The 22,090-nt window shown below is 34.3% G+C and overlaps 4 protein-coding genes across 5 annotated transcripts; 1 reads left to right on the top strand and 3 right to left on the bottom strand.

Annotated features, from left to right (window-relative positions):
• Window positions 1-2,078: 2,078 nt before the first annotated feature.
• Window positions 2,079-5,020, bottom strand: LOC107420980 (pentatricopeptide repeat-containing protein At1g19720). Its single transcript, XM_016030085.4, has one exon. The coding sequence runs from the start codon at window positions 4,309-4,311 to the stop codon at window positions 2,101-2,103; it is 2,211 nt and encodes a 736-aa protein (XP_015885571.2). The 5' UTR covers window positions 4,312-5,020; the 3' UTR covers window positions 2,079-2,100.
• A 141-nt stretch (window positions 5,021-5,161) lies between these two features.
• Window positions 5,162-7,622, bottom strand: LOC107420988 (uncharacterized). The gene is made up of 4 exons (XM_048475754.2): window positions 7,379-7,622; window positions 7,027-7,180; window positions 6,450-6,541; window positions 5,162-5,501 (listed from the first exon to the last, which is right to left on the bottom strand). Exons 1-4 carry the CDS (start codon window positions 7,491-7,493, stop codon window positions 5,461-5,463), a joined length of 402 nt encoding a protein of 133 aa, XP_048331711.1. The 5' UTR covers window positions 7,494-7,622; the 3' UTR covers window positions 5,162-5,460.
• A 3,591-nt stretch (window positions 7,623-11,213) lies between these two features.
• On the top strand, window positions 11,214-16,467 carry LOC107420981 (serine hydroxymethyltransferase 7). Of its 2 annotated transcripts, XM_048475501.2 has the most exons (5): window positions 11,214-11,370; window positions 11,624-12,849; window positions 14,273-14,675; window positions 15,323-15,424; window positions 15,843-16,467. In XM_048475501.2, exons 2-5 carry the CDS (start codon window positions 11,824-11,826, stop codon window positions 16,064-16,066), a joined length of 1,755 nt encoding a protein of 584 aa, XP_048331458.2. In that variant the 5' UTR covers window positions 11,214-11,370; window positions 11,624-11,823; the 3' UTR covers window positions 16,067-16,467. The 2 variants fall into 2 exon arrangements, with proteins under 2 accessions (XP_048331458.2, XP_024930845.3); XM_025075077.3 differs by lacking the exon at window positions 11,214-11,370 and having other exon boundaries at window positions 11,488-12,849.
• LOC107422638 (uncharacterized) lies at window positions 16,317-20,335 on the bottom strand. Its single transcript, XM_016032113.4, has 2 exons — window positions 18,952-20,335; window positions 16,317-18,819 (listed from the first exon to the last, which is right to left on the bottom strand). Exons 1-2 carry the CDS (start codon window positions 19,306-19,308, stop codon window positions 18,208-18,210), a joined length of 969 nt encoding a protein of 322 aa, XP_015887599.1. The 5' UTR covers window positions 19,309-20,335; the 3' UTR covers window positions 16,317-18,207.
• Window positions 20,336-22,090: the final 1,755 nt, after the last annotated feature.

The following is a 22,090-nucleotide window of genomic DNA, read 5'->3' as shown; positions in this document are numbered from 1 at the left end:
TATTAGAATACCTTTAACGGACGACTGTATGAATGGTCTCTGGACCCAGTAAAGAATATAACCAATGATCTTTCTTTACTCCTCAGAATTGCTTTGTAGCAAGCTCCTGCCAAATGATATGTTTTCATTTTGTGTCTATTAAATTACCCAGTGGTCTTTACCGACATTAAAAGCTAGGATGTCGGCAATTTAAAAGCTTTTGATTAAAGTCCATACATTATGCACCAAAGTATCATGTAAAGCTTATCAATTATAGATTTTATTCTACTCAGCATAGCCGCCCAGCTTATGCTGCGCACTGGCATTCTCTCTACGCCAAAATGTGGCTTTTTATTTTTATTTTATTTTTTTTTATGTGTGCGTGTGTGTGTGTTTTTCACACGAATTATATGTATTGGGTAGTAGTCTGGCACTCGTCCAGCATAAGCTGCTCGACCTCACCGAGTAGAATATTTCTCTGTAAAATTACAAAGAATAATTTGCCAATAGAAGTCATTTACACCGAAGAATTTTCATTGGCCAAATAGGAACTATGAATGTAGCAGATAAAAGCACGAAGTAGGAGTTAGAAAAGGTTGGGATCCATATGATAATACAGAAAACTGGAAACGGAACAGATAATACCGTAAGTGCTTTTGAACTGGAACAGAGCAACTTGCTTAGATATAAGCTTAGAGTTGAATGTTTAGAGGTTACTAGAAAACTAGCCCTTCAATTGTAGGTTCTAATCCCACGCCAAGCCGCATGCTGACCAAGGCCAATGCTTTTATGACTTGTACAGAATCTTTTGCATGACGAAGCATAAGAAGAGCGGTGAATAGAGGTATCACTTAGATTCTCTTTATTCTAAAAGAACGGTGAATGGAGATATCACGTAGATTCTCTTTATTCTAAAGGTACATAGGAAGTCAAACTATATCATAGCAGACATAACCAACGTGGATGTGTGTCATTTCTTGACTTTGAATGAATCTTACATACATGCACTGGGATGATTCACCAAATAAAACGTTATATTTCATTCCTTCACTTCCACATCAACTAGTACAAATGGTTTGCTTCTATATATATCCAAACTTGGTAGCTGGGGATCTAGGAATATTTGCTAGCCAACTTTGATAAACAATGAGCAGCCCAAAATTCTTGTTATGTCTTCTCCTGGTGTGTCTCTCATTTATGAGTTATGAATCTAGGTCTACTGCCTCATTCTCAAACAAAGGTAACCAGGCATTGATGGAGAGAGCTGAAGAAGCATTGAAGGCTAGTATTCAAAGACAATTTGGAAGACATTTTGAGCCCACGCGACAGATACCTGGTGGTCCTGACCCCTATCATCACTAGTGATCTGTCATAAACAGTACAGGCTAGTTAATGGTTAACGTGAGCTGATGCATGTAAGACATATGCTTAAAATTTCTAGCTATAAGATGTAATGGAATCATCTGACTTTTTGTTACCGGCATACATCTTGAGTGAGAAAATAATAAGGATGTAAATTGCGCACCCAACACAATGATCATCTGCAAGCAATAGATGAATATAAATGTGTAATTACTAATAATAATAAGCGTTACATAAAATATCAGTGTCTGCTTTGAACATAGGAAAAAAAGATGCATGAAGCTGAGTGCAAAACAAACCACTGGATGGACCTGGGTGAATAATTTCAACATGGGTAGTCTTAAGATTCAACAAAGTCGGTTCAACTCAGTGCCACCAAATATTGAAGTAAATGAGGCTTAGGAACAATAGTTGGGTTTTAAAACTATTACATATTTTTTAAATGATTAAAATGATGAGTAAATGTAAGAATGTTACCTACACTTTTTAAAAGAAAACATCATAGCATTCCTGTAACTCTGGCATGATTTAAAGGAGAGGCGAAAGCTGCTCTCATGGAAGTCAGTTTCCCTGCCATCTTAGTGGTTCAATTCTAATAAACTTTCTGACAAAGGAGGACACCATAAGTGCACATTCACCATCAAATTGTTCTGTTCTTCTGGCAATGTAAATTGTAAATTGTAAATAGAGTCTTGAAATACTTTGATCAATATGATTCAGGTTCAAACAAGCACAAGTTGAAAGAACTCCAAATAAAGGTTAATAATCAAGCATCATCCTTGATAATTCCATTTGTTCAAATGAGGCAATGGCATTTTGAGTCATTCCATGATCCATATAAGAAGAAATCAAGGCATTCCATAGACCAACATCTTCATTAATTTGCAAGTCGAAAACGGATTTGGCCTCCAATATACTACCACACTTGACATACATACCAACCAGGGCAAGTGCAAGAGTATTGTTGGATTCATCTAATTGACTCTTTAACATATAGCCATGTAGTTGTCTCCCACTTCTCAAGGCTGCCATATCACCACATGCAGGTAGAAGTACCATAAAAGTACTTGAGCTTGGTTCAAGGCCTTCTGCCAACATGTCATGGAAAAGTTTAAGAGCACACTCAGGCTGCATATTGTCAACATAGCCTGCAATCAAAGCATTCCAGCAAATTGTATTTCTACCCTCAGTTCTCCTGAATAATTTGGTTGCTGAAACAGTGTCATGGCATTTTGAGTACATGTGAATCAATGCACTTGAGACATAGATATTCTTATAGCCATTTTTCAATGCATAACCATGGATTTCCTTCCCTTGCTGTTTTAAATTCAGATCAGCACAAGCTGCAAGAGCACCAGTAATTGTGATAGAGTTTGGTTGAATAGACTCCATGAGAACATCATTTAAAAAGCAACCACTGGATGGAGATTGCATGGTCTGGAACAACTTCAGAGCTTCATAAGTAAGACCTGATTGTTGAAAACCAGAAATTAAAACATTGAAAGAAACAATATTTAGCTTTAGGTCTATCTTAACCATCTCAGTGAGCAACTCATATGCCTCATCTTTTTGCCCATTTCTTGCAAGGCCAGACAAAATTGTATTATAGGATATCAAATCAGGTTTTGAATCATTATTCTGCATCAACCTAAGAAGTTCCACCGTCCCCTCCATTTTCCCCTTATTTACAAAAGCTGCAATCATCTCATTCCACATGGCAGTGTTTTTGACTTCTGCCCCCACAAATACCTTCTCGCTGTAATCGTTCCTTCCACATTTTGAGTACATATCAATTAAAGAACCTTCCACATGAACATTATTACAAAGCTGCCTTTTAAGAGAATATCCATGAATTGCCCTGCCTAAGTTAAGATTTTTCAAGCCTGCACAAGCAGGTAATACGCTTGCAATTGTGACAAAATTTGGAACTTCAGGAAACCATAACATATCATAGAATGCATCTAAAGCATCTTCAAAATACTTATTTTGGGCACAACCAGATATAATTCCATTCCACGTGTTAACCCTTGGCTTGAGCCCTTTCTCTTGCATTTCTTCCAAATATTGAATAGCCAAATCAATCTCCCCGTTTCGTGCAAATCCTGATACAAGTGCATTCCAAGATATCAAGTCAGGCTTGACTCCATTCGACTGCATTGAATGAAAAATTTCTGTTGCCTCATCCAGAAGGCCTTCATCCATGTAAGCTGAAACAAGGGCAGTCCAAGTTACTACGTCCTTTGCACCCATTGAATTAAAAACACTTGTCGAACGTCTTAAATCACCACAATTCGCATACATATCAATGAGTGCATTCCCAACAAAAACATCCAAATCCAATCCTTTCCTTATTGCATACCCATGAATCTTTTTACCACTTCTAGTCATCTGCATTGCTGAGCAGGCTTTAAGTATAGTAGGTACTAGATATTTATCAGGAAGCACGCCCTCATCGATCATCAATGCAAAAACCAAAAACAAATCTTCCCACTGCTCCAACCGACAATATGCACTAATCAAAGCTGAATAAACGGAAAGTGTTCGTTTAGGCATATCATCAAACAACTTACGGGCGTAGTCCAAGGACTCCATATTTCTAGTGTACAACACAGCGAGCTTGTTTGCAATATAACAATCCATTTCAAAAGCATTCAACTTCACAGCTAGAGCATGAACCTGCTTAAAATCACTTACACAGTTACTGTTAAGTAGAGACAGGTAATAAGCAATCCCAGTATTGCTTTCAGCTCTTCGATTATCAGTAGGTTTTCTGGTCCTTTTAGCAGTAAGAGGAAACTGGGCTTGTTGGCTTCTTTGGTTTGACATTGAAGTGTCAGCGAAACTGGTGGTTGTAGCCATGGAAACCCGGAATTTGAATTTGGATAAATGGAAACTCTTGGGTTCGCGAGAAGTAGAGGCGTCGGCAAAGAAGGGATTAGAAGGAAGAAAAGCACCCTGAAGCTTTGCCATTGCAACCAAATATGTGTATGCAGACGAAGAACAAAACAAACCCAGGAATAGGAATTCGGATAGGATTAAGCAAATTGCTTCTGCGGCGCTGCCGCACCACACCACACCACAGTGTGACTGTTCACTGTTTCATTAACCAATAAACATTGCTTTTTATATCATATGCCGACTTTCTGAGAACTTTGTCCACTTTTCCAAAACTCACTTCTGTGTCATGAATTCTTTTTCCCTCTCAGAGAATGTGAAAATTGTTAGATTGGGTATTTGGCTTCAAACTTCAAAGTTTTCAGTGAACGTTTAAGTGGGGTAATTCTCCCCTGTTATCCAACTTTTGTTTTTAGAAAAATCATTTCTCGATCAATTAAATGTTTATTTATCAGACGCAGACAACATCACCGACCTATAAAAATAATAAGAAAATAAAAATAAAAAAAACCCACAACAACAAGGAAAAAAAAAAAAAGTCTTCAAATGTTGTTAGTTTTGTCTGCTTGTTGACTGAGAAAAACGATCAAAGCCAAACGAACCACAAAGTTCAATGTAGAGAATGAAGTGATGTCCCCCAGGTTCGTAGTATTTCCTTAACCTTTTGTCTTTGATGAGCTTCCAATTCATTTGCTCCACAATTTCTCAGTATTGGTGGAAGTTATTTTACAACACAATTTTGCACGACTACCACGAGGCAAGAAAGTGACCTAAATCTTTCTCTGGAATCAGTAGTTTTCCCACCAAATGTTAGGAAAGGTATAACCATTATTTTCCTTCAGGCTCAAGACTGAAATGAGTGTTGTTTTTTTTTTTTTTTTAAATTAAAGAAGAAAAAGCAAAGGAAAAAAAAAAAAAAAAAAAAGAAGGGAAAAGCTAAGATCAATTCCCAAATATGGCAGGATAGTTAGTTTCGAATGAAAATGTAAGGTGGTATCCTAGATTACAAGTTTGACATCGAGCTAAGTTGGAGTAGGGGGAGATGGGAAAAATCAAAAGAAAAAAGAAAAAAAAAAAATTACCATCAAAGGTGAATAATTGATGGGTTTTGTAGCAAAGTAACCTTTTACATAATGGTTTCAAGAAATCAACAAAATTATGTACACCAAACATCAAGTCATTCACCCTGCGATCAAGCAGTTGTCATGCTATTCCACAGTCCTGTTATCCCTTATGCACAAGTTCTTGAAGTTTGCTCTTCCTTTCTGCAACAACACCAATTGCCACCATAAGATAAATAGATATTCGTTCCCAAAAATAAATAGATAAATAATGAACTTGAAATTACGGTGAAATTTATAATGCAACACTAAGTTATATTGAACTAGAAATTATGGTGAAATTTGTAATGCAACACTAAGTCATCTAGTCCTTCTTTGTAGAAAGGCATTTATGAGAAAGGAGCAATAACAGAATACCAAAGTTTATCCCCACAGAGAAAGTAACTTCTGAACTGCTTCAGGGTCCAATTAAAATAAAAAAAGTTATCATCAAATAACCAGTTATAGCTAGGAAAATTCAATGGCTCTATTCAATTTCTGTCAAACATCATAACTATCTCTGAACAGGGAACTTGTTGCAAATACAAAAGAGGAAACCAACAACTTCTACAAACTAAGAACATGCAGAGGAAGATATGATAGCAAGGCAGGCTACATAGGGACAAGACCCAGAATTCATTCCATTATGATGATATACAAAACCAGTTCATTCTGCAAATATGAACGTCATGTGTTTTTCCTTTTAACTTGGGGCTAACTATATAGAAACTGAAAAACCTCACTGTTCTTGCTCACTTGTGGGAACCCTACAATCAATTAAGGGTTACCAACATCAATTACTGTATTTGAAGCCATTATATCCAAACAAGCAAGATAATATCCAAAACTAGGTTGAGATTACAATCACACAATGGTCAATTAAATTAGCTGGATTCATCACACTTTGCAGGAACAAAGATAAAAACGCTCACATCATTTAGTGCTTTTAACACGAGTGACATTCCATGAAAGTGCTATCACATGGATCGAAACTCCTATTCCTTTCTAGACACCATTGCAACCACTTTGTAGTAAAAAAAGAGAGCAAGTAACCAAAGTTACCAAACCACTCGCATCTAAATTTAGATAATTTCCATGACTTTAAAGTCTTACTGATAATAATCAGCTCACTCTGAATTGGCAAAATGAGTAGCACAAACCCTTCTACTAAGATCCTCAAAAGGCGTATCTGATCCTGACAAATACTTTATAAAGGCTTAGAACACAATCTTGATGCCACATAAATGCAATATCAGATTTACTTACAACTCAATACATGCCTCTACCATGTATATGCAAGTACATGCAATGCAATCATTGAAAGAATTCACAATATATATATATATATATATATATATATTTACTTATCTCGAAACTGCCTAACTTTTTGCATTATTTATTTTGCATTTATTTATATGATTTGCTATAATTTGATGAAAATAAGTTCGAGATCCATGTTGGTTGCAAATGGGCAATCATTTGTCCACTAAAAATGAAAACATAAAAAATGGAAGACTCCTAATGTAACAGCCAAAATTTCATCATTTTAGCACCGACCATGATCATAAGCCACAAGAAGAAAGAGTAAAACAGTCGCAATACAATTTGATAAAGAGACAGGATTCTACAAATTATTAAGACAGATATTCAGAAAAAAATAATAATAAAATAAAAAATCCACTATATGTACCATCCAGAAGCATTCTTTCGGGAATCAATGTTACTGTAAATTTTCGATAGCCGACGAGTTAAGGGTTTTGGCTTGACGGGTTTCTTTCGCAAACCGAAAATTTCTTGAACCAGAGGAACGTGAACCAGCACTAGCTTCCACGCCAACAACCAACCTGGAAAAATTCACGTCTCAGAAACAATCATCATACATAAAATTTCCACCGACCCAGATCCTCAATTCACTGTTTTTACTTTATGCTTAAAAAAAAAAAAAAAAAAAAAGTAGCACATTTATGATGGTAAACTATAATTCAATTAGAAAACAAAAAAAAAATTGTTACAGGCAAAAAAGTAATAAGAGGAAGAGTTACCTAAAGAAATTAATAAGAAAACGAATAAGACTGCAGAGACTGGGCGTAGAAGGAACAGACTAAGATAATCCCATGGAGAGAAAGAAGCTTCAGATGACAACGAGGACGACTCCATTGACGATCTGACCAAGTTACCGATCGACGTTTTCGCAGAGCTTGCTTATGGGTCTCTAATTCGGGAACTTGCACTTTCGAGTTTCGGCTTGGGTCTAGGTCCCAATTATAGTGTTTCTTGGGCTTTACTTTGAAAGGAAATATATATATATTTTTATAAAATTTTAATTTTTTCATCTGTCCCATATTTTAAAAATGCATTTCTAGCTGATAAAATTAAAAAAAAATATATATATATATATATATATATTAAACAACAAGAAAATAATATGATGTCAAATAAGAATTTCCAAATGGAAATTTAACAATTTTATATAACAATATATTAGAAAACATATATTTTTTTGGTAATATATTAAAAAATATATTGATATATGTATATATACTTTTGTACTTAAAATAAATTTATGTTTGTACATGTTTATTGGGAAATAAATGCAACACAAAGTTATATATTATTAAAATACATGAGGAGGGAAGGAGAAGATAGTTAAAACTTTATTTCCTTGTCCATAATGTTCAGTGACAATCTATTAAATATATATATACATACATGTGTGTGTGTGTGTGTGTGTGATCTAGCCATAATTATATAATTTACCGCTGAATTTTTATGTGTTAATAATGAGATTGAATATTATTGTTTAGGGACTTATACAATGAGGTTATATGCACTCATTCTTTTTATAATGCTTTGATTTGTCCATTAGATTAAATTTTATTTTTTTATTTTATTTTTTATTTTTTTATTTTTTTTAATCTTGCTAGAGCTCAAAAAGGTTAGTGATCTATTTTCATTTAATAAGTTATATGCGCATTTGAACTACATTTTTTTCATTAAAATAAAGAGTTGTAAAGATTAACTTACTAATTTGTCATATGTAGATTCTGCCTCTTTCAAACTTATTTCCTTCCAATTCCTTTTTTACCCTTACCTTTTAAGAATTGAAAATTAATTCTCTTTTCTGTAATGTATTACAGTTACATTATTCAATTTTAAAATAAAAATAATATTAGCTGCAAATATGGTGCTTTGCTCTAATGCTGGTGAAACCCACTTAGTTTTTTTCTCTTTCAGCGGATCATTTATGCTTTCTGACGTAGGAAGTCAAAACAAAAACATAGAATCGCTGAAAATGGTTTAGAAACACGAATCTGAAGCTCAGATAGTTTGGTTCTCATTAAAATTGAACAACTTTAATTCCAAAGTAACAAAAATGGTGACAAATCTGACTGAGCACAAAATTGAAGATGACCTGAGCTTTTATACAATTTAAATCGAACAAAACGACGGTGTTGTGATCAACGGCCATTGCCACATGGCGTTCGCGGCACTTCCCATTCAATCACGTTCATTTTTAACGATCTTGTATGCTAACTGGCCAAGGAACACTATAATTAGAGCATTTTCAATGGTATGTTATTGTGATATTATATTGTTAAAGAGGAGTACAAATAGCCTTATGTGCTCTTGCGATGAGGAATGAAAAATTTTGTTAATTGCATTTTTAATGTCAAATTTGATACCAAAAATATAATTGTCAAAATTTACGAATGGATTTTACTATTAAAAAGTTGGTAGGATCCATATATTTATTGAATTAAATTTGCTTTCACAGTTAATTAAAAGAATATTTAAATGTGAATCTTATATTTCTTATTTCGTATTTATATTTTCTTTATGGATTCCAAAATTTAATTAAAGTAAAATTTATAATTTAATTATGTTATGTTTTCGCATTTATAGTTGGAATAATTATATCACAATTTAACATCGAATATCGATGTCAAATTTTGAAAATAACAATGACAAAAATGCAGATACTTTTACAATGAATGCATACTTGACCACATCGTCCAATCAATACAAAGAAAACAAAAATAAAAGAAATATGACATGGCGCAACACCATTCAAATACAAGCAATGGTAACAAAATTAAAAACAAAACCATAGTACCTTGATCCCAAATCAATTCAGCCAGAGCTCGAATTGCAAAGCTTGAATTCGAGCCTTTCAGGCCACCACCGCACATAATTTTCTCTGCTCTTTCCGCTGAGCCAATTGTGTTAATTCTTCTTTTTTTTGGTAATTTTCTTTTGTAGCAAAATGCATTGCAGCACTATTGATTAAGTGGAGGAAGAAATAACCAAAATAACCCTTCAATTCATATATATATGAGCTTCTTACTCGGGTAAAAACCATAAATTTTCTTTCTTCCTTATGAGAGAGAGACAGCATGGCTCACTTTGCCCTTCTTACTCAAACAGTCATTAGGCTTATGGCTTATGGGGGCCTCTCCCCTCTAATAATGAGGGGTTGTATAGGAATATTAACTGGGTAGGACGGGATCGATTTTTAAAATTATATTTTCATTTTCATGGAGAAATTTCTATTCCATTTTTGCTGTTTTTTTATTTATTTAGAGATGGAATGGGGATGGGGATTTTTCAATTGGAGACGGGACGCGGCAGTTTTCTCCGCCTTATTTTTTTTATCATTCATATAATTTTTTTTGAAAAATTTATATAAATTTCTTTTTTTATGAATAAAATATAAACAAAGTGATTAAAATGCAATAAAAATACAATAAAACACATCAAGGTGATGTCGACGGCAAAATCAAGGGCTTAGTGTTAGAGCTTGTAAAAAAAAATATATATATTTTATATAAATAAACTTATAAAAAATGTAAAATAAATAAATGAATATATATACTAGGTCGGGTTCGGACTGGAGTGTTTATTCTCTGGTCTCGGTCCATTCCCGATTCAGGTTTTAAACTTTTGTCCTGAACCTGCCCCACAATCCTAATTTTTTTTTTAAAAAAAAAAAATCACCTTGCTAAAATCGGTGGTGCACTGCAAGTATCGGACTGTCTGGGACAAATCGCCATTTCTAGGGTTGTGCAGAAGAAGAAGAAAAAATCTGAAGGAAAAGAGGTTGGTGAAAGGAGAGACTGGCATGAGAATGAAGGAGAAGGAATAGAAAATTTTTAGGTTTTGAAAAGCGAGGTAAATTAGGAATAGGAAATGATCGTGGAAGATTTTAAAATCTCTCTTCCCTTTGAGAGTGATATGTTAGAAAATCTGAAAAATGTTTTACAGTGTCAGTTTTAAATGAGAGCATCCATGTGCTTCAAACATTCTAACCAAATTTTTAGCACAATCCACTTTTTATATCTTTTAAAATAATATTGTATCAAATCTTCCCCCCCCAAAAAAAAAAAAAAGGTTATCCAAAAAAAACAAAAAAATAACTATAAGCTTCTGTCTTTTTTCGGGGATGGCGGTTTGTTCAGACAAAAAAATCAATCTCCCATTCCCATTATTAAAAAAAAAAAAAAAAAAAAAAAGAGAGAGGTTGTGAGCTTCTACTATAAACAATAATAACATTTAATTTATGCGTAGAGACAACAGCCATTTTTAATTATCCAATAATCACCTCTAAGAATTCATTTAAAAAAAATCTAAAAAACAAATACCAGCATCTTCATTAAAAGATAGGCATATGCCCCATTATATATCCTTTCATAATTACTAAAATAAAAAAATAAAAAAAATGTACAAGTTACCTCGTGTTAATTAAATAATTTTCATAAATCTTTTTTTTTTTTTTTTTTTTTTGGTGGTCGAAATCGAAATTATAATATTAATCTCGACCTAGACCATCAAGAAGCTCAACGTTGTGATTATAGACGTGATACCGTCGCGATGCAACAATGGCTTTATTCGAAAAGGAGACCGGGGGTGCAATAGTCCAACACGAAATCACCGCGTGTAGATCACCGGAAAGAATCTAATGCAACTGGGTATTGCCGGTTAGCCAGTAACCACCAACTCCGCACGTCAAATATCCATATGACGAAATTTCATCCAGGTTCATCCCCCTTTTTAACTAACCCTGTCGCAAAGCGCTTTCTTTCAAATTTTTTAAAATTTATATTACCTAGAATGAATAATAAAATATAATATAATATAATATATATATATATATATGATTTTTACGCGGAAATTTCCATGTCTTTAATATTCATCGTCTTCTTCTCCAAAGTCTCAGTTCAATAATTTTTTCTCTCACGGAATTTGCTTTGGAGCTTTTATTTATTATTATTATTATCTTTGGTTCTCAGGCTTTCATGGAAACTGCTTCTTCTACTTCGACATCTCGTAGGCCATTTCTCCGTTCATTTCGCTGTAGTTTTTTGGGTCGCTGTTGTCGCTGTTTCTGTTGCTGCTACACCTATCCATAGAAAACCAAGTTTTCCAAATTTCGAGTACCAAAATTTTAAAAAACAAATTTTTTTTTCCTTTGATTTTTGTTGGGATTTTTATGGATTTTTCGAATGCTCAACCGGGTCTTTCTCTAGGGTTTAACACTCATGCTTCACCACCTTCCCCAATCACCTTCGAAACCAAGTTTCGCGGTTCGTTGAGCTCGAACACCTCTGTTCCTTTCCAATTGCTAGAGCAAAACGAGGAGAAAATTAGGGTTGAAAATGGAGATCATCAAGAAGAAGAAGAAGAAGAAGAAGAAGAAGAAACAGAAGAAGATGAGAAATTTAGCCTTTTGGGGCATCGTCTGCGCCTGAACATGAAAAGGCAGAGAGAAGGGTCATTACCGTTCTCTGGAAACCCTCCTGCCAAGTGTATAGTGGTCGAATCGTGCATGGAGGACAGAAGGAAGGCGGTTCGTGCCTGGGGGAACGAGTCCCTAAAAGTTGCGGACCCGGAAATTCACGAAATCATGGAAAAGGAGAAGCAGAGACAGTTCAAAGGGATCGAATTGATAGCTTCAGAGAATTATGTGTGCAAGGCTGTGATGGAAGCTCTGGGAAGCCATTTGACGAACAAGTACTCTGAAGGAATGCCCGGGGCTAGATACTATACGGGTAACCAGCATATCGATCAGATTGAACTGCTCTGCTGCCAGCGTGCTTTGGCTGCTTTTGATCTTGATTCTGAGAGATGGGGTGTGAACGTTCAGCCTTACTCTTGCACATCTGCAAATTTTGCTGTCTTCACTGGGCTTCTGCAACCGAAAGATCGGATTATGGGTTTGGATTCTCCATCTGGAGGACACTTGAGTCATGGCTATTACACACCAAGTGGGAAGAAGGTTTCGGCTGCATCGATATTCTTCGAGAGTCTTCCTTACAAAGTCAACCCGCAAACAGGGTATATTGATTATGATAAGCTCGAGGAGAAGGCACTTGATTTTCGACCCAAGATACTTATTTGCGGTGGCAGTTCATACCCCAGGGAATGGGATTATGCTAGGTTTCGGCAGGTTGCGGATAAATGCGGAGCAGTGTTGATGTGCGACATGGCTCATATTAGCGGTCTAGTGGCGGCTAAGGTTTGAAAACTTCTTCTCGAAGTTGTGTTTCTTATTTGAAGGTTTAGATTTTTCAATATGGATTTCGCACTTTTGGTGGGAAATAATGATCTGATTATGTTGGTTATTTTGTTTTTTTTGTTTTTTTTGTTTTTTTTTTTTTTTGGTTATATTTTTTTGATGATCTTTGTCTGAACTTCTACAAGCATGTACTGAGTTCATCCTATACATGGTAGCATATCCTAACATGGCTCATGGTGTTATATAGTCCTTGTCTCCTAAGAGCACTTTTGATACAAAGACCCAGACTAGTTTTAGATGAATAACAGTCTTTTAGTCGTCCCATTTGTTTTGGGAATAGTACACCACTTTGTTTAAGCTGGAAATCGTACTAAGGTTGCAGAATAACCACTTAGGTTATATAACTAATAATTGGTCCATTACCTTTTCTCGTTAGACCACCAGATCGCAGATTAAAAATTGCTGTGATGTTTATGCATACATGATATTTTGTAATAACATACAAAAATATATGGGAATGTGCGAGCATAAACTTATTGTACTTGATATGTCAGCACAACAACATATACATTCTTTTTGACTTGCCTGAGTATTTATGAATGCTGATGCTTTCCTACTGTTGCTTTTCTCATTCAATGATGGGTCACTTCTGGTTAGGTCCTATGCTTTTTCGGCTGGGTTATTTTCCTAATTGGAATCCTTTTTCTCTCTGCTCTATAAGTTTTGAAAAATGTTGAAATCGATTATTTTAAGGTTTCATGTGTGTCATTTATGCCACTTAGGGTTGTTGAACACTTTAAGCAGGTGAACTCGGGTTTAAAGGTTGTTTGTTTATATCCTGAAAACAAACAATTAAAATAAATCAATTTGTGTTTCAAGCTTCTTGCCTTCTTGGGGAGGTTGACAGAACTATTTCAAATTCAGCTTTACTTTCTTGAAAGGCATCTATGGGTATCCCTTCCTGTTGTGGTTTCTAATTTTGATGAGAGGTGTTAAAGTGGTGTCATGCCTATTAAATGGTTAATTGTCTCATATTCCAATTCTGCAATCTGTACAAACTGCTCTACTTCTGTTACTACATTAAAGTATTGAAACTCTTGACTCTGTATCACTTGTTGAACTGAAGATGAACATCATTAGTTTGGTTAGTCTATCAGTAAGGTGTTTAGTTACCGGAGATGGCATAAAATTTGCATATTTAAGCTCATGTAGATCAATTGTGCGTGAAATACTAGCTTTTATGCTTCAATTTGTATATACTATTCGTGCATTTGTTTTGTTCTTCTCTTTTTAATTGATAGAGTGAGACATTCAATGCGTATATAGAAGATTCAATTGAAAGTTAAAAAAAAAATAATAATAATAATAAATAAATAAATAACCACGAATTTCTTGCTAACATGCTGGATATTGTTTGTTTTAGGAATGTGCAAGTCCGTTTGATTACTGTGATGTTGTAACATCAACGACTCACAAAAGCCTGAGAGGTCCTAGGGGAGGTATTATCTTTTATAGAAAAGGCACAAAATCAAGGAAGCAAGGGTTTCCTACTCATGGAGACAGTAACGGCCATTATGATTTGGAGGAAAAGATAAACTTTGCTGTTTTCCCATCACTGCAAGGGGGTCCACACAATAACCACATTGCCGCACTTGCAATTGCCTTTAAACAAGTAGCCACTCCAGAATACAAAGCATATATGCAGCAGGTGAAGAGAAATGCACAGGCTTTAGCATCTGCTTTGTTAAGAAGAAAGTGCAGATTGGTGACAGGGGGTACTGACAACCACTTGTTGCTCTGGGATTTAACTGCTTTTGGCTTAACAGGTACAACTTCTCACCAGCGTAGATTGTTAAATCATCTCCAGCTATGAATTACATGGGCTATTTATTTTTTGAGCTTTGTTGAATTGCTGTGACGTCGTGCAATATTGAGGGCTCTCACAAGTAGGTTTTCATGCAATTTTGATCTTGAATGGTGACCAAGAGTCATTTGTAATTTATACAAGTATATTTGCTTATTGCTTTTTTGAAATTGTTCTCGTTGTTTGAGGATTTCATGTAAACAAAAAGATGAGAAAATTAATTTTTGGGGATTCTAAAGAAACTACTTGTCACTTGGTGAGTAAGTGTGGCATAGTCATTATGGTTTAAAGAATAAGCTAAACTGGAGATTTTCTTGCAATTCTGGGCAACGCTTGTAACCTATACAAAAAAGGTTCATGAGTATTTATATTTATATTGCCTTCTTTGTTACTTCTATGTTTCTATTTGATTTAAGTTATTTGTTTTGTGTGTTCTCCTTTATCATATGCAAATAAGAATGCTGTAATAAATATGGGCAAAAATGCAATCAATGCAATTTGAATCTTACATGTGTTACAAATGAGAATCATTCGCCAATAACTTACTTGTTATTTTACATATGACTATATTTTCTTACCATTTTCTTTATAAATGTAAAATTGTTTCAGGCAAGAATTTTGAGAAGGTCTGTGAGATGTGTCAGATTACTCTCAACATATGTGCTATATTTGGTGACACTGGTGCAATTTCCCATGGAGGTGTGAGAATTGGTAAGTGGTAATTCTTTCACATCGCATTGACAATTATGGTTCCATTTGACTGTATTCTAAAATTTCTGTAATTATCAAATTTTATTTTATTTCATACAATCATCTCTGAAAACCTTGTGCATGTCAAAATCTTTCCCAAGTTCCTTATTCTACTAGCATTTCCTTATTTTATTCCGTTTTCATGGTTGTGGCGGCTTATCCTTCACCCATTGTCCTTGTGGTGTAAAACTGAACCATATTTGTGCCATACCTTTCTCCACGAATTGAAACTCATAATTATCAAACATGTTGGAATAACTTATAAATTTCAATTTCAACAAGCTCAAGTATTGGGTAGCTATCTTTTCACCATGTTCAGTTTGGCAGAAGTCTTCTTTTGTTCCAGTACCTGAATTTGTTTGTTTTTTTCCTTGTTCAGGTACTCCAGCTATGACATCAAGAGGATGTCTAGAGGCTGATTTTGAGACAATAGCTGACTTTCTTTATAGGGCAGCCCATATTACTGGTCTTGTCCAGAGAGATTATGGAAAACAGCTGAAAGATTTTGTCAAAGGTCTTCAAAATAATAAAGATATTTTAGAGCTCCGAAATCGAGTTGAGATGTTTGCGTCGCAGTTTGCTATGCCAGGATTTGATTCTTAAAATAAGACGAAAGGGACACACCCTTGCATGCAATCCTGAGGTGTCATTATCTTGCTTCTGCGGTTTAACATCACTTTGCATGGTAACCATTAAATTTTTTCTTCTACACCTCCTTTTTCCGGTTTGTCTTCTGGAATCATATCAAAATGAATCAGAAATCCAGAAATCTCCATGTGTTACCAAAATTTAGAAAGCATGAAAATACTGGCCTGCTAGCCTGACTTTTTTTTTTTTTTTTTTTTTTTTGGTATAAATTTACACGGAGTCGTATGTTTACTTAGATACATCATCATCATCTTTTAACTGGAATGAACAGAAAACTTTGTGATTCAGTAGAGCTACATCTGTATTTTTATTTCTATTATTATCTTTCTAATGCAATATTCTCTGTATATTTTTTATGATTGTTCTGTGTGTTAATGATTACCATTAATCCTAGTGTTCCAGACCCTTTTACCTTTTATGTAGGTATTTTTTCCTTTTTGTGGTTGTGGGGGTGGGGGGGCAAACTTGCAAGCTATATGCTCATTTACGGTTTTCAGAGAGGAAACACAGACTGAAACTCAAAACACTTTTATGTTATATTCTTTCACTTTTTTTTAATTTTTTTATTTTATATATATATATTTAGTTATTAAATTACTTTTTTTGGAAGAGTCGAAAAAGCAATTTGTCTGGTTATGATTGTAAACCATAGATTGCCGCTTTGGGGGCAATGGTTTGTTTGGACAGAGCACTGATACAAAGAACAAAATTGTTTCCATCAAATTGCTTTACGAATTTTATTTGGTATTTGTTTATAGTTTTTCAATTTGTCTTGTAGTCTTTCTTTTCTCTTTCACCAAAAATATTATATTGATTTTGTTTTCAAGTTGGACTCTGTTATGGATCCCTTCAAGGGAGGCAAACCATGAATTTCCGGCAAGGGACGAAAAGCATGCGATACGGTTAGAAGTGAGAAAGTGACCCAAAATTTTCTGCTTTGTATTATATATTTTTTCAAAACCCCAAAAATGGGAAAGTAATTGGCAACAAAAGAAAAATAAAAATTATCAGAGAGAAAGACAAAGTGAGCAGAAGACATGTTAGTGAGAGAAGGTTGGGTTTTGTGGGTGAGAAGCTCTAATCATCAAATCCATTGCTTTCAAAGTGAACCGAATCAGACAAAAGCTTCCTAAGAGCTAAAAGAAACTGCTTTTGAAATTAAAGCTAACCCAGGAATCTCACAGTACCCCCCCTCTCTCTCTCTCTCTCTCTCTCTCCAGTCCTAAGCCACCCTTTTCATCTTTCTCTCCTCTCTTTCTCCAGTCCTAAGCCACCCTTTTCATCGTCCTTTCACAGCTTGGAATGATTAGTAATTTCTATGGTAAAAACAAAGGGGTAAAATATTTTCCCAAAAAAAAAGGTCAAAAAAAGAAAATTTGCCAGCATGTTTGAGAATAACAAGGGGTAAACTCTTTTAAAAAAAGAACAAAAACACTAACATAAAAAAGTCAAAAAAACAAAAATTGCTGTACCATTTGAGTGTAACAAGAAGCTGTTCCTTCTTTTTGGTTTTGTTTTTGCTTACTCAATTCCCCACCCACATTTTCCTTTTTGTTGATTAGCTTTTTATTTCTTAGTTTGGGCTTGGAATTCATGCTAGAAAAACATGTAATGCATTTAAAGTACGTCCCTAAACTTGAATTTTTCATATCTTCTGAAAAAAACCCAGAATTACATTTCTCTATTTTAGTGGAAAATTTTCTTTTTCTTCCGGTTTTTTTTTTTTGTTTTTTTGTTTTGTTTTTGTTTTTGTTGTTTTCTTTTACTCTAAGAAAAGCTCTCCAACCTTTTTTAACCATACTAACCATAGAGAAAATGGAGAGGGAAGGGGGGGTGAAAAATATAAGTGCAAAAAAAGAAAAAGAAAAAAAGAACAAAAAAGTAGAAGAGAAGAGGAGAGGAGAAGGGTTAAAAAAAAAAAAAAAAATACAACCAACCCCCAACAACTGAGACCTCTACTCTGTAAATATATATATAAGATTTTTTTTTTTTTGGGTTTTTCTTTTTCTTTTTAACCATTTTTCTATCACACACACCAAAAAAAAAAAAAAAAAAAAAAGACATCTCTAATTTTTTTTTTTTTTTTTCATTTTTTTCTACCTATGGCTGCAAAAGTCCAAAAGCTTCTTCCTTCCTTCAACAATTTCGTCAAAGAAATCATCAAGTTGGCCAACAATATTCTCAGCACCAGATCTCAAAACCCCAAAACACCCTCTCAGATTCTCCACTCTTTCTCTGATCCCACTCTCCGTTTCCCAATCCACAACTCCCTGAGAACCCCTCCTCTCCAATTCGCTTCTAAGCTCGTCCATGGCCATCTTCGACCTCCTGAACTCGTACATCAAAATCCCAGGCCTCCCACTGATCTGTCCAATCTCCTCCGCCACTCTCTGCTGCAACCTCGCCGTCGAGATCATGAACGCCGATCCGAAAAACAAACACCCTTCGTACCCACCTCTCAAAAAACAGCTCGATTCCGGCCAGCAATAGACCAACCCATATAGCAGAATCATCAGCAGCAGCGAGCTCACGTTTCTCATTGCGTATAGAACACCTCTGAAACCGTTGAATCCGTTCAGCTTCGATTCGATCGATACTTTCTCATCGAACCGCAGAGAAAGCGGTTGGATTCTCGTTTCCATTAACGCTCTGTTTTCCTCTTCCAATCCCAAAGCCTCTCTTCTACACCCTGAAATTGCTCTTATTACCTGTTCCATTCAAATTCGAAAACAAACCAAACAAACCCATGTTAATTTTGTTTATAATTTGTTTGATTGTGATTGTGGGTTGGGTTTTGGTTGTTTTTATTTATTTATTTATTTTTATTTTTATCTTTTTACCTGGCGAGAAAGTTGTGGGCTGAGATGTCGATGGCCGTCGAGTGAGGTTGTTATGTTGAAGCCAGCAGAATAGTAATTCTCCATGCCTGAAATACCTGACTTGAGGACATGACAGGCTTCCCAAAGCTTGGAGCTCTCGTCCATGTATTCGTCGAGCCACTTATCTCCAACGGGTAAATGAAGCTTCTGAACGAGAAGGGTCAATTGGGAATGGAAGGATCGGAGAAGAGAAAGTGCCCTTTGAAGGAATTGGATTGACATGAAGTTGTTTGAGAGATAAACCCGTTCGAGATCGTCGATCCCACGAGTCAGAAATGAATAGAAACCGTTCACAGAGTTTGTGGAAGAAGGATCCATTTTTATTAAAGATTTTCTAAGCAACCAAACTAAAAAAAACTGTCAAAAAAAAAAAAGAGAGAAAAGAAGAAGGATAGATATTGGGAGTGAAAGTGAAAGGGAAAGAAATGGGTGGGGAGAGAAGTAGAGGAAGGATGAGAAGGAGGAGGAGGAGGGGAAAAAGTTACAAAGGGGAGTGGTATTTAAATGGTGGGATTGGAGGAAGCATATGAAAGAAAAAGAAAAGAAAAGAAAAGAAAAAGAACAAAAAAAAAAAGAAAAAAGAAAAAAGAAAGAATGGAAGAATGGAAGGGGGGGAAGGGGGTGGGGGAATATCTTAGAAGCTCAGGTTTCTAAGGTTGAAAAGGATTGTTGGGAGCAATGATGGGTGTTTCCTATAGAGGGGAAAGGATGATTGGTAATATGCCATTTTCATTGTTTAATGGGCAGAAAGGAAGAGAAAAAAAAAAAAAAAAATATATATATATATATATATATATATATATATATATATATATATTTATTCTAACTTATTATACACCCAAAAATACAACACACCCAAAGAAAAAAAAAAATAAAATCAAAAAGGGAAAACAAAACAGAGATTAGCAGGAGAGGGGAAATAAAATTATTGTTGATGAATTCCCTTTAAATTTCTTCCTTTCCTCTTGCTCTGTGTGTGTGTGTGTGTGTGTTATATTTGTTTTTCTCCAACCCCTATTAAAGTAAAACCCATAATTAATTATTATTATTATTGTATGTGCATTAGGAGAGAGAGAGAAAAAAAGCCAAGTGGAATGTATGATATTAATATTTGTTGGTTTTGTTCTTGTGCATGATTTTGAGATTGATATTGAGATTTTGAGGTTTATCGATTTTGCAAAGTGTTTTGACTGAATTGACTGCCTTGGGTTTGCGCTATTTCTTTCTTTCTTTCTTTCTTTTTTTTTTTTTTTTTTCCTCTTATTCTTCTTCTTCTTCTATGATTTGTTAGTGTAATTCTTATTCTATCATTCAAGAAATTGAGACCACCTTTTGATTTTAGTGCTCTTTGGCTTATTCTTCCCTTTTTTTCTTACCTCGAGCAACTGACTTTTGCTCCTTTTACTTCCCCTCTGTCCCATTGAAATTTGGTGGGTTTTGTTTTTCCTAGAAATTTTTATTTTTATTTTTTATTTTTGCTGTTTCTTTCCAAAAAAAGATAGAGAAGTTGGAATGATGAGGTTCCCTTGTGTAAGTGTGTCTTCTGTAACCTTCTCTGCCATGCATAATCAGTCTTTTTAGGACAATTTTTATTTTTATTTTTTTGAAATTTTAATCACTTTTTCTTTTGTGACAATATGGATTATGCTTCTTCATGATCTTAGTCCCTCGCGTTGAATTGAAAATATACACTATCTATTAATTTAATCCACACCGTATACTTGGTACTCCTTAGGACCCATCAAACGGCGGAGAAAGTAAATCTAAGTGGGAATGATCAACTGATCAACTGGGTCCCGATCTTTTGTTGCAGTCCACTAAACGGGTTCTCAATGATTAAGGGTTTTACAAATTATTCTGAAAAAAAAAAATGAAATAAAATAAAATGTTTAAATTTGTCAAAGTGTATTATTCCTCTTTGGTTAATTTTTTTTTTTTTTTTTATGAGGCATTATGCAGTTAGCTTCTTTAATTTTAGTTTTTCTAATAATTTTTTTTTTTTTTTTTTGGTTGTTTGGTGGGGGACCAGGAAATCTAAATTATATTCGGGTTATGTAAACATATTTATTTATTTTTTAAATGAATATTTTTAATTTTTGAAAGCCGGGTGCTCGTGGGTTTTTGGAGAATGGGACATGATAAGAGTATGTTGGTCCTTTTAAGATTTCATTGGAAAGTGAAACACTTGGGGTTGGGTAAGCAAATAGTTAAGGGTCATTGATATGGGCGCCCACACAATGCCTTTCACCAAACCGAAAACAATGTCCATTTTCATTTCCCAATTTGATGTGGTTTTATTGGTCTCCCCACCTCTACCCAATTTAAGGGCACCAAGCCAAGATTCACCAAACCAAAAAATCAAGAAAAAGAAAAAAAAACAAAAAAAAAAAAATCCCAAACCAAGCCTCTCTAGCTTATTATCTTTTTTATTATTTTTTTTTAAATCATCATGGGTATGCTTTTAATACAATTTAATTTTCAAATTCAGTTACCCAATAAAGTAAAAGTTTTAAATTCACCTAAATTTTTCAATACCTTTTTTCCTTCTTTATATAGATTGTGAAATTGAATTTGTATTCGCATTAGGCATGGAATCTTTTAGTCTTTGCTTTATATGAATAATAAAGGAAAACAATATTTTGTCCAAAACCAGAAACTTATTGACTTTGATCAGGGGGTATTTATTTTCTAGTCACGCATTATAGATCTATAATTTTATCATCCTCCTTTATTAGTGTTTTCTTTTTCTTTCTCTATTTATTTTTAAATTTAATTCTTTAAATGTCTAACTGGTTCTTTTTTTCAATTCAGTATATTTTAGGTTTAATTGCACAAAACAAAGCAAAATTTTTGGATGAAATGCAACCCTTTAGTCTAGTTATATAATGTCTAAATATGGCAAATTTTAATTTTATATAATGATTAATTTCATCATATTCATATAAAAGAATAACATAGTTTTTCTATTCCAACCTATAACATAAATTGTATTTTGATTTTTATGTATCTTTTTTAAATAATATTGTTATGAGTAATTCTATAGAAACCATCTAATTTATCAATATATATTATTATTTTATTGGTTATACATTCATTATAA

The sequence above is a fragment of the Ziziphus jujuba genome, chromosome 5 (genome assembly GCF_031755915.1).
Source record: "Ziziphus jujuba cultivar Dongzao chromosome 5, ASM3175591v1".
Classification (NCBI taxonomy): domain Eukaryota; kingdom Viridiplantae; phylum Streptophyta; class Magnoliopsida; order Rosales; family Rhamnaceae; genus Ziziphus; species Ziziphus jujuba.
This window is presented reverse-complemented; position numbering and strand designations above follow the sequence as displayed.

Excerpts from the sequence above, each read along its gene's own strand:
- LOC107422638 (XM_016032113.4), bottom strand. The coding sequence starts at position 19,308 with ATGGATCCTTCTTCCACAAACTCTGTGAACGGTTTCTATTCATTTCTG. Across the intron at positions 18,820-18,951 it reads GCCCACAACTTTCTCGCCAG|GTAATAAGAGCAATTTCAGG; the intron begins GTAAAAAGATAA and ends TGAATGGAACAG.
- LOC107420988 (XM_048475754.2), bottom strand. The coding sequence starts at position 7,493 with ATGGAGTCGTCCTCGTTGTCATCTGAAGCTTCTTTCTCTCCATGGGAT. Across the intron at positions 7,181-7,378 it reads TTTCTTATTAATTTCTTTAG|GTTGGTTGTTGGCGTGGAAG; the intron begins GTAACTCTTCCT and ends GAATTTTTCCAG. Across the intron at positions 5,502-6,449 it reads GAGTGAGCTGATTATTATCA|AAAGGAAGAGCAAACTTCAA; the intron begins GTAAGACTTTAA and ends GTGTTGTTGCAG.
- LOC107420981 (XM_048475501.2), top strand. The coding sequence starts at position 11,824 with ATGGATTTTTCGAATGCTCAACCGGGTCTTTCTCTAGGGTTTAACACT. Across the intron at positions 14,676-15,322 it reads AACTGCTTTTGGCTTAACAG|GCAAGAATTTTGAGAAGGTC; the intron begins GTACAACTTCTC and ends AAATTGTTTCAG. Across the intron at positions 15,425-15,842 it reads CCATGGAGGTGTGAGAATTG|GTACTCCAGCTATGACATCA; the intron begins GTAAGTGGTAAT and ends TTCCTTGTTCAG.
- LOC107420980 (XM_016030085.4), bottom strand. The coding sequence starts at position 4,311 with ATGGCAAAGCTTCAGGGTGCTTTTCTTCCTTCTAATCCCTTCTTTGCC.